Raw genomic sequence first — 12,353 nt, forward strand, 5'->3', positions numbered from 1 at the left:
ACATTTAACTTAGGTTAATCCAGAGACTTCCAAATTGATATGAACAGGAGTTCTTTTCCATTTAATATCTTTTTACATAAATGGAATGGAGTTTGGGAAGAAGTGAATTAGTGACTCACTGACTAAAAGGAAGTTAGAGGTGTGCTCAAGCTATACCTTGAGATAGAAAAGCTCTTTTATGTTGGTTTTGTGTGTTCTGCTGAAAACTAACCCAGGTCATCTGCACCACGGAGTTGAGAAATTACGGAATAGCATGACAGGGAATTTTTGTGCTCTTTACGTTTGGTTTGGTTTTTGTTTTAAACTGATTCATTTGTATTTGAAAAAGTGATAAATGGACATAATAAATCTTACAGCCCAAAAAGGTCAAGTTCTCTATCCAAGACCGCTAGTCTCTCTTAGTCAAATGCTGTTAGATTCTTGTGTCTTTACAGAGTTAGCTACGCATGTGTATGAAGCTAATTTTCTTTTTTCTTCCCATCTCTTTCTTTCCTCCTCCCTCCCTCCCTCCGTCTCTTCCTTCTTGAAGAAGGAACACACTATATGCGCTGTTCTTTGCCTACTTTTTTCATCTGTTACAGTTTAGAGAGGCGTCCATGCTAGCATATGTTGATATGTTACATTCTTTTTAATGTTTGCATGGTGTTCTGTTAGATAACATATAAAAGTACCTTAAATTATTTAATCAGTCTAGTTGTAAATATTGTTCTTTGAAAACAACTCTTTGGGCATATAATACCTAGAAGTAGAACTCTACTTTGGCTTGACCAAACAGTATATGAATTTTAAATTTCAATAGATATTCTCATATTACTGTCCAAAGAGATTATCATCAACATACGTGTTCTTTCTTCCACGTGTGATGATGAAGGTATTTTTTTTGTATACGTTTAAAACTCTTGGTTAGGGGCGCCTGGGTGGCTCAGTCGTTAAGCGTCTGCCTTCGGCTCAGGTCATGGTCCCAGGGTCCTGGGATCGAGCCCTGCATCGGGCTCCCTGCTCAGCGGGAAGCCTGCTTCTCCCTCTCCCACTCCCCTTGCTTGTGTTCCCTCTCTCACTGTGTCTCTCTCTGTCAAATAAATAAATAAAATCTTTTTTTTAAAAAGTAAAACTAAAAAAATAATAAATTTCTTTGGTTAGTGTGAATTTAAGCATCTGTACAGATGATAAGCCATTTGTATTTCTTTTTGTATGTATGTGAACTCTTCATGTCCTTTACCCAATTTTCTCTTGTGTTTTGTCTTATATATTTCTAAAAGCTCTTTAATACTACTTAGCTACATATCGAAATACTACATATCGAAAATACTTTACTTTTTTAAAAAATATTTATTTATTTGAGAGAGCAAGCACGTGCCCAAGCACAGTGGGGGGCGGGGGCAGAGGAAGAGGGAGAGAGAAACTCAAAGCAGACTACTTGCTGAATGCAGAGCCTGACACAGGACTCGATCTCACGACCCTGAGTTCATGACCTGAGCTGAAACCAAGAGTCGGATGCTCAACCAATTGCACCACCCAGGTGTCTGAAAATACTTTTCTGATGATAAATTTGAAACTAAGAGTACTTTGAGAATTAGATGTAGAGCCAAAGCAGGGAAAGAACTAAGACCAATCGAAATTTGGGCCCTAAAGAAAGATAAATTTCAGCCATTTACAATATTACCTATGCCTGGCCTTATGTTCAGGAAACTCCTGCTTTCCTCTTTGTACAGTGCATGGCCTTTCATTTCCAGGACTCCATATTTTGGCTAGCACTGTTACCTAACATATTAAATAGTAAACTCGTTGCATGCATTCTCATGTATTGGCCTTCTGTGAACCACTAGAGTAGGGTCAGGGGTTGAAGATAATGGTTTTCAATGTGTTTAGCACTAGAACTTTTTTTTTTAAGATTTTATTTATTTGAGAGAGAAAGAGCACAAGTAGGCAGGGTGGCAGGCAGAGGGAGAAGCAGACTCCCCGCTGAGCAGGGAGCCTGATGCAGGGGCTCCATCCCAGGCCCCGGGGATCATGACCTGAGCCAAAGGCAGACGCTTAACGGCTGAGCCACTCAGGCACCCCTAGCGCTAGAACTCTTAAAAAGAATTAGGGAATCTAAATTCATAAAATATATCAAATATTTTTTAAACCAGCCCAGTAGATGGGCACCCCAAGGAGTTGAAAAGCCTCGTTGTTTGGCTGCAAGTAATCAGCATCCTTTTAGGATTCCAGGAAGCTGAGCCATATACTTTCAGATTCAGTGAATTGGAATGTGATATTAATTAAAATTAAAATTGCAGTGTCTTGATGGGCCAGGAAAAATGTTCCACAACTGCAGACTTGTCTAAGCTAGACCATTTTGCATACAAATGTATAACATAAATTGGCAGGAGAATGGAGGTCCGTAGTGGGTTGTCATTGTAATAAATCTGTCCCTCTTAGAGGAGTGGCTGGTTCTACTAGAGCAGACTAGCATCTTGACATACAGTTATGATCTTTAAGGTGGCATTTTTAGATAAAGTATGGTTTTGATTCGTGTGTGTGTGTGTGCGTGCGCGCGCGCGTGCGTGTTCCAGGGGTGGGTAGGAAAACAAACGAAAAAAAAGTTATTTCTTACAGAACTAAGATTGCTTTTTTCTTCCAGAAATAACCTGACTTCTAGTAGTTTTACCTTTTTTTTATAGCTCCTCCATCTTTGCCATAATAAACGTGATGGTTCTGGAATCTTAGGAGTTAATAAATTGGACAGAGACCAGATGAGTTTAAATTAGTGTGTCACCAAAAAAGCCAATTTATTATATATATTGAGAACCTAAGCAAATAATGAAATTAAAGTGCATTTTGGTTACCTTTTGCCCTGTACTGGTACATATTTTAAGTAATCAAATTGTTATTACAGAGGAGTTTATAAACAAGGAACTGATATGGCCCCTTCCCCAAAAGACTAGGAATATAAATCTTAAAATTATTTTTTGGGGTGTGTGTGTGTGTGTGTGTGTGTGTGTGTGTGTGTAAAGAGTGAGGGGCGAGGATGTGTTTGTTTTAAATGGTAGTGACTTTCTGAATCTAGTTATGGTAGCTGTATTACTTTTATTTTTGTGGTTTTGTCCCAAGTTAATATGGCTGAGGCAAAATTAATTTATAATAACAAATGTCTTAAGGAAAATGTCTCGTAACTATAAGAAAAGCAAAGGGGACAGTAAGATATACTTAGTAATGTGAGAAGAAAAAGTGGAATTTAAGTACTGGTAGATAAGGTGCTTTGATTTATCAGTTTGCCCAGGACATCTTTTATCCTGGTGAATATGAAATATGTACAGTCTTTGGAAAAAATACTTTGGTTTCTGGTGGATTTGAAGTTTTCAGTGCTATTGTCCACATTTTTAAAATACACAATATGATATGAATGCAATCTGATTATGGTCTTTTTCCATGTTACTAAGTTGTTATTTGCACTTTTAGTAGAAATCTCGAGTTACTCACTTCTAACGTGTGTGTGTGTGTTTAGAAGTCATCCATAATAGTACCTGCTAATTACTGAACATCTGCTAGGTTCAGTCACTGCTACATATTTTTCATTTTATTTCCAATCCACTAATACAGATCTCATTTTCTTCCTTTTGTATTTGGGGAAACTGTGGCTTATAGAAATTAATTTATCCAGGTTCATAGAGTGACAGAGCTAGTATTTGAATACAAATTTGATTTGTTCCAAAGCCTACATTGTTTTTAAAGATTTTTTTTTTTTTTTTGAGAGGAGTGAGCGAGAGAGAGAGAGCATGAGTTGGTGGAGGGAGACGGAAAAGCAGAGCCCCCGCGGAGCAGGGAGCCCGACGTGGGGCTCACTCCCAGGACCCTGGGATCATGACCTGAGCCGAAGGCAGACGCTTAACCAACTGAGCCAGCCAGGCGCCCCAAAAGCCTACATTTTTATTTTTTTTTTTTAAAGATTTATTTATTTGAGAGAGAGAATGAGAGAGATAGAGAGCACGAGAGGGAAGAGGGTCAGAGGGAGAAGCAGACTCCCTGCTGAGCAGGGAGCCTGATGTGAGACTCGATCCCAGGACTCCAGGATCATGACCTGAGCCGAAGGCAGTCGCTCAACCAACTGAGCCACCCAGGCGCCCAAAAGCCTACATTTTTAAAATAAATTATCTCCATAGTTTTCTCTTCAGCAAGTCCCTGTAAGAACATGTATTTATTTACTGTTTCTTGATCCAAAAAGTTCTTTGTTTGGAATAATGAAAATGACTCTGGTTTAGTGCTTTCTGCTTCTTTACCCCGTTTATTAACGCTTGCCTCACTTGTTCAGTTAGCAAGTACTGACATAATACACGTGTCCCCAGCATCAGACTAGGAAAGGAATTACTACTGAATTTCCCCCATCCTGTCCATCCCCTTTTCTCCTGGAATTCTGATTGCTCTCATGTTCGTATTTCATTTCTTCCATCAACCTGCTCTTGTTTTGCTAAACCCTGTGAAAGGACTAGTGGATTTGGTTGACCTGGTCTGTTACGGTCTTTTTGTCCAGTTCTTCATTTGGTCCTGCCTCCTAGTCAGGTGGGGGTGTGTTTGTTTACGCACACAGACGCACGCACAAGCACCCCTGCTCCTTTGTCCTGCTCATTTTGTATAGGTCTAGCTCTCCTTTTTTCCTTTTCTTTCTTTCTTTTTTTTTTTTTTTGAATTGTGTTATACCTTTACTTTGTTTTATTTGCTGTTGGTCATCTCTTCCACATTTTTCTTCACTTCCTGTTGTCTTACAGGTTTTCTCATTTTATTTTGGCAATTTCTGGCCTGTTTCCAACACTTAAATCTGCTTTCGATATTATTTAGTAGGAAAACTTACAGTGTAGTTATGATACCAGCTTTTTCTTATTGATCTTTCTTCAAAGCATAAAACTCTGTTAGAAATCCTATTATAAGTCAAATATAAAACCCAAAAGGCTAGTGAAATGCATCTTGTATGTGGTTTTTGTTTATTCAGAGCTGTTCTATTTCATCTGGTCACAGGAGCCTTTTTTAATTCTTGTTTTTAAGCAAATGAAAATGGACGTTTCTTTTATATCGGCATGTTTATTTTCATTATCCCGGTATATGAGAATAGTGTGTAAAATACTTGTTTTTTTGTGTTTGTTTTCAGTTTCACAGCACTTCTAGTATTTTGAAAGTATTTCAGTGTTAACTGTCACTTACTAGCATTATGTCATTCACTTATAGGGTGTGTTTGACCATCGAATGAAGTGCTGGCAGAAATGGGAAGATGCTCAAATTACTTTGCTCAAAAAACGTGAAACTGAGGCAAAAATGATGGTTGCTAATAAACCAGATAAAATACAGCAAGCTAAAAATGAAATAAGAGAGGTGATTAATATAAAATGCTTTACTTATCGCTTTACTCAGATTTTGCATGAGTCATTCATATATACATAATTTTTCATACATTTTTTTCTGAACCATTTAACACTAGCCATTTTTCCATAATTTTATGAACTGTTAGAATTACTTTAACATTTTGATCATCATTAAAATCTCCAGTGCCCTTTGTTACTTCCACGTGATTATGGAACAGATAAAGAAGCACACAAGGAAAAGATTTAAATTAACCTTTAATTTAATAATTACACAGTTCTTTTGAGATGGTCAGTTTGATTTCAGATAATTACTTATTTTGTATCTAAGAATAGTTTTAGAGCATAGACTTGCCCCACATTTAGCTTTCCAAGCAATATTATCCCCCATATATATGTACTATATATGGTATTTTAGTAAATTTGTATAAGTTTATTATAATTTATACACTTTTTTTGCCATGCTTCAATAAGGAAATTGAAGAGGTAGGACAACCTTTATGTTACTAAAAGTAAATGTACCTGCTCTTTGAAGAGTATGTACCACTGTTTTGGTTACATGGTGGGAAAATATCATTTCATTGCTTTAAGTTTCAGTTATTTTATTTTAGCTACTCCATTGGCCACTAATCACAATGTTTTGTTGTTTCTGTACTGAGCTTTATGTTTACCAGTAGGTCTTCAGTAGACCATAATTCCACTTTTTTTTTTTTAAATCCGAACATTTACTATTAAAAAATGTTTTTAAATGTTTGTCGTATGGTTTTCTTAAAGTATTTCCATGGGCATATAAATTGTGGTGAACATGTATTCTTGAACTTGGCAGAATGTTGATACATTATGGAATACTTAATGATATCAAAAGGAAATGATAAAACTACCCCAACACTGCTAAATTGATAGTGAATTTTATACTCAAAATCTTTTCATCTGTCTTAGTTGTATTTAATTAAGCTGTGGAGATTGTAATTGATTTAATCTTGAGTATATCTGACAGTGAAATATTAATGAAAATTAAGCTGATAGGCATTTCTAGTACTGAAAAGTTAAATAAAAGTTTGAATGATCCTAAATTGGGCTTTGCCATTATTGAGCTTCCTCAGGGTTTACACACATTAAGTCAATGATTGGGACAGCTAGTTCTATAATATTTTCCTTACAGGAATTAAAAATATGTGCATTTTTGTTTGTTTCTGTTAGTGGGAGGCAAAAGTACAACAAGGAGAAAGAGATTTTGAACAGATCTCTAAAACAATTCGAAAAGAAGTGGGAAGATTTGAGGCGAGTATAATGACGTCATTTTTGCTGTGATTTTGTAGTAAACTCAAATTTAGTTTTGTACTGATAGACTTTCTTCTTTATTGTACTACAGAAAGAACGAGTGAAAGATTTTAAAACTGTTATTATCAAGTACTTAGAATCATTAGTACAAACACAGCAACAGGTAAGCTAATTTTTTTTTATAACTTAACAAACTTCTTCTAGAACTTTTTGGTATAATTTTTCATTTTAAAGATGTCAGTGAAAGGAGTTTTTAGGGTGCCTGGGTGTCTCAGTCGGTTGAGCGGCTGCCTTTGGCTCAGGTCATGATCCCAGGGTCCTGGGATCGAGCCCCACATCGGGCTCCCTGCTCCACAGGAAGCCTGCTTCTCCCTCTCCCTCTGCCTGCCGCTCTGCCTGCTTATGCTCTCTCTGTCAGGTGAATAAAATATTTTTTAAAAAAAGGAATTTTTAAACTTAACGGAGTAAGAAATGGAGTAAACTGATAAGCACAGAGGAAAACATGGTAGTTAAATTGGAAATTCTCAGGTGGGTTTTGCTTCTGCTCCTGAACTCCAGTTGGGATACATTTTTCCCAGATTATGGCAAGGAGAAACTTGCTGAATAGCGTTTCCCTTTTTCTGTCTTCCTAGTTTTATTTCCCTAGTGATCACACCTGTTTGAGTAAATTCTTCAGTAAGTTCTTTTCCATAACAGAACTTAAATTAAGAACTGGCTTTTTTTTTAAGGCTGGGGTGGGGGTTGTATTGTGATTTTTGTTTTATTTTGTGTATAGTTGATGGTGATGGTATGCTACAGATGGGATTTGTCTCCTTAACTAGAGTACAGAAGACCATGGATTTTAATTAAAGTCTATAACAAGATAATAGTATGCTTTAATATAAATTTGAGTAATCAAATTATTTAATGTCTTGAATAGAAGAATTTCTTTGGCTTTAAAATATGTGGATTAGGAACTTGCTTATGTAATATATAATAGATTGATTTTTAATTGAGAGATGACATTATACCTTCAAATTATATTTAGTCTTTAAATACTTCATTAAAAAATAATAATTTATATGAATTTGTTTTTAAATGAGTTGTTTTAAATGTAACTTTAGTTTATACTTTCGCTATTTCTATGGACTATGGAAGAAACACTGAAGCAAATTCCTTCTACTCTCAAAAGAAGACCACATGTCCCTTTCTTGCAATACTTTTTTTCTCCCACCTTTTTTTTTTATTGTTTTTGGCTAGAGTAACATAAAATGTGAATATCCTCTGAATTAGGGTATATTAAAACTTTATATTGGAAAGGTTCGTTGCAGTTTTATTATTTAAGGTAGTCTCATTTAATTTACATTAACAGTCTGTTTCTATATACAATTTTGCATAAACAAAGAAAATCTTAAGTTATAAGGTTTTTTAAAAATTTTATCATTTCCATCAAAAACTGAAATAAGCCAGTAGTAATTAATTTATACATGAATTATATTGACAGACTTCAGATAGGGAAATTTAAATGATCCCTCATAGAACTAGACTTTAGTAAATGTTAATCATTGTTAGTTACTCATAGAGACATTTTTATATGCTGGACGGAATATATGCATGTAAATGACAAAAAGGTAATTAGAATATCTTTGGTTATGATCCGCAGCTGATAAAATACTGGGAGGCATTCTTGCCTGAAGCCAAAGCCATTGCCTAGCGAGAAGATTTCTGTTACGAAGATCTTGGATGTTTGTTCCAGTTATGCTGAATTCCACAGTGAAATCATTTAAAACCATCTAAATAAACCACTCTATATTTTATGAATTACATGTGGTTTTTTATATACATATATGTGTATATATACTCTGACATTTTATTACAAGCTGCATGTCCTGACCCTCTCTGAACTAAGCGGACTGTGGCATGACATTCTGCAGTACTTTGCTGAATTGAACACTATTGTGTCTTAAATACTTGCACTAAAAAGTGCACTGCAAGGCCAGAAAATTTTACAGTATTTTTTCTTTACAATACATTCTGTAGTGTGTTCGCCCTCTTTATGAAGTGAATTATCAATGCATTAATGTTCACTTATACATTCCTGTACAGAAATTATGATTTCGTGATTACAGTAATAAAATATTTCTTGTGAAGTATTAGTAACAAATTATTTGGGTATGTAAACATGTTAGAGATCTTTTAACAGCATTTTTAATCACAAGAAATTCTTGTTGCTAGATATACATAGGTGATGCTGTTATCCATTATTTTCTTTTTTAGTTGACAGAAAAAGCTGAACTCTTTCGCTATAAATGACTAAATGAAGGTTAAGTTTTCTTCTGAAATCATCATAAACCAAAGAACATTTATCTTTTGATTCTACTCTGGGAAATGCTCTTGTCTCGAGTAAAGGAGAGAATGAATACTTCCCTTTACTTGTTTTACTCTCATCCCTATTACCAGTGTCCAATTTAGGAATTAGGAAAAAATGTATTTTTGTGCTTCTGTTACAAGTCCTGTGATTTTGCTCCTCTTCTATCTTCAAGGTCCTAGACTTGTGTGTATTTAATTTATTCTTTGCCTTTTCTGTTTTTCATTTTAAACTTAAGGTTAGATCATCTATGGTCGTAACTAATAATGAATGGTACCATGCTAAAATTCCCCATGATTTGGTGAATAACCAAGGATAACATAAAGCACATTTGAAGTAAAATCAAATTTGTCTTTGGCACCCTTCTTACTGATACTGTATCTTGTTCAGATGGCTGTTACCTAATCCTTGATGCTAATGAAAGTTTAAGTTATGACTGGCATCAGAGTTTGCATTTTTTGAAGTGTTCTTCAAGATGCCCCTCTTAAGCTTACCAGCTCCACCTCCCAGAGCAGTCACATATGGTTATGTGTAACTGAGTCCTCTCTAGCACTTACTGGATACAACAAATATATCAGTATTCTCAGGATATGTTTGCTTCTGCTTGTTTTAGCTGAAGTGTTAAGCCTACTGTAGGCATTACTGATTTTTAGACTCCTAGAACTCAGAAGAGTACCTAACACATAATAGGTTACTAAGAAAGACTTGATGAACAGGAAAAGAAGATCCGGAAAGATGCAAAATAATATATGCTCCCTCAAGAAGAAGAAACTGGAGCAGAAATAGGACTTCTGTTGCTTCTGTTAGAGATAACTTAGAAACTTTTGAGAAGTGAGCAATTCATAGTAATATATATCACATGCTATCTTGTCCCATTAATACTGAGCAAAACCTACAGCGATGTTTTACTATTAACCTCGTTACATTATTTCCAAAGATACAGTTAATACAGTAGATTAATAACTTAGTTATTCCAGTCAAAATCTTCCATTCCTCTCTGGTATGTTCATTAGAATATTCAGCACCTCCAAATAAAATAATAAATATTTCCATTCTTGATCAAGCCAAAGAGAGTAACAGAGGCTGACCCCGTTCCAGTGTTCATTCCTCTTGACAGTCTTCACTGAAAAAGGAATCTGTTGGAAATATCAAGTAAATTATATGAGCCTCTGATACCTACCAACCTTTTTAGTATCTTCAACACTCAGCCCACCTCCACCTATCAATGTTAACATCTATTCATGTTACTGAAATACTTTCACTCCAGTAAATAGAACAAGGGCATTAATGGTGCTGATAACATAGTCTTTTGTATAGAGCTAAATTTTTTTTTCTTAAATCAGATAAAGAAGGACTAAGCCTATTACGTGGGACAAGCTGAATCTGGAGTCAGCATACACGCGTTCAGTCTTGCTTCTGTCACTTTGTAACTACGTGACTTTGGCCTTATCACATAAAACTCATCTGTAAAACAAGGGTATAAGACTCCTGAAGTGCCTTTCTACTTTAAAATAGTTTGCTTAAAATACCAAACTTCAGTATCAATATTAACTCTATTAGAAAATCAAATTCTAATCAAAATCACCTATTAATAAATCAAAGCTAGAAAAAAAATGTGTGTAAAAATAGGATTTCTAAAACCTAAAAGGATGTTTTCCTGATGGTATTTTTTGACAAGCTATTTTCAACTATCCAGCTCGTTTTATACATGCATATGTATTTATACTGGCCTCAGAATACCCTTGTTTCATTTGTTGCTCTTCTTTAAACTTTTTTATTATCCAGATCTAGTAAAGTTTTACAAGTTCTTGTACAAGTTGTTTCATGAGTGGTTTTTTAAGAAGCCTTTTAACAAAATCCAGTTTTTCTGAAGGAATGAAATGAGATGAATAGAGAAGTAAGACTATATTCTTTTAAAAAATGCTTCTTGATGTCTAAGGGAATTATAAATACTTCCATTCTTCTGTCTTAATGAATATGACTAGTTCTGAGGCTGATGGCTACTTCACTTTCTTTGCTGTAGCTCCCTGCTTGGATAGTCACATGACTCACAAGAGTCAAGGATGGACAGCAGAAATTGAGTAACTACTGATAGGCCGAGCAAAAGTCATCTTGTTTTAAAGGTAGTGAGGAGGAAAGAGAACACGTGTAAAAAGTCCATTCACTGGCTTGGGAACTGTGTGGGCATTTTCATATCCTATTCATTAGTGTGGAAGTGTGTGTATTTCTCCATGTGACATAGTGTCTGTTTCAAGTATTGAAAAAAGACTTTGAATAGAATCACCATCCCCTTCCTTATCCAAAATCCAGAATCTGTTAAGAATCACTGCTAACCCTCACAGTGAAGAATATGGTTTTGAGTAATAATGAAGGTAAATGGTTGGCCAGACAGAATTAGCAAGAAGAGGGGCATTACGGAATGTGAATACTTGCTGACCACTCTGCTTTTTACAATCAGGGCTATGAAGAGAGGTCATAGTAATCTGTGGATAGGGTCCTTCAGAGTTTAGACCAAGAAAAAATGCAATGTGAGCCACATAAGTAATGGTAAGTTTAGCCAAATTTTAACGAATAAAAGAAACATAAAGTTAATTTAAATATTTAAACCCAGTAGCTCCAAAATATTATTTTAACATGTGATCCAGTATACCAAGGATTACTGTGATATTTTACCTTCTGTTTTTCCTGTTAAATCTTTGATAATCCACTGTGTATTTTACACTTACATTACCTCTCCATGCATGCAACCACATTTTAAGTGATTAGTTGTCACATGTGGCTAGTGGCTAGAATACTGGACAGTGCAGGTTTGAACAATGCCTGTGGAGATGGAGGCTAAGTCCCAACAGCTGGTTTATTTACCATCTCACATCCAGTGAAGAATTTGAAGTGAAATAAAAGGGACTAGCTGGTGTTACTCTCAAGGGCAGGTACCATCTAGGTGCAAGACTTTGTAGTTTAGTTCCTTGCAGATAATGGATACTTGGTATCCACTGTGAATAAATTGTAGCACTATGTTGCCAGAAGCCACTTAAAGACTGTAGTACAACTTCTTCCTTTCCCTGAGGAGCAGATCCAGAGCTTAAGTCATTATGATTGAACCGATTTTTCCTGTTTTCCCTCTGTTAACCATCTGTGAACATTCTTCCTTGAAAATGTGTGATAAGCTTTTCAAGATTCCTGTTCTAATCATTAACATATATAATTCTAGGAAGTCCTTTGGATACAGAGAATTCATTTCTTCAAACTGTTAATTCAGAAGGGCCTGAGAAGATTGTACAAAACAGGAAAGCTGTGGCTTGCTGTCTAATTTTTTAACATATGTGAGAAATTAAAAATGATCATCTTCCTTTCTCTTGTCACATACTTTTTTTAAAAATTCTTTAAGGATTGAA

At 35.4% G+C, this 12,353-nt stretch overlaps 1 protein-coding gene across 1 annotated transcript in view; it reads left to right on the forward strand.

Annotated features, from left to right (window-relative positions):
* The window catches only part of SNX2 (sorting nexin 2), a 45,631-nt gene extending 37,220 nt beyond the window's left edge, over positions 1-8,411 (forward strand). The window contains exons 12-15 of the mRNA XM_025860818.2: positions 5,200-5,343; positions 6,531-6,611; positions 6,703-6,774; positions 8,254-8,411. Of these exons, the coding sequence (XP_025716603.1) occupies positions 5,200-5,343; positions 6,531-6,611; positions 6,703-6,774; positions 8,254-8,304 (348 nt within the window). The 3' untranslated portion in view covers positions 8,305-8,411. The remainder of the gene's footprint in view (positions 1-5,199; positions 5,344-6,530; positions 6,612-6,702; positions 6,775-8,253) is intronic.
* The last annotated feature ends 3,942 nt before the right edge of the window (positions 8,412-12,353 follow it).

Source organism: Callorhinus ursinus, unplaced genomic scaffold (genome assembly GCF_003265705.2).
Source record: "Callorhinus ursinus isolate GAN/ISIS: 27379988/994484 unplaced genomic scaffold, GSC_fseal_2.0 scaffold30, whole genome shotgun sequence".
Lineage (NCBI taxonomy): Eukaryota > Metazoa > Chordata > Mammalia > Carnivora > Otariidae > Callorhinus > Callorhinus ursinus.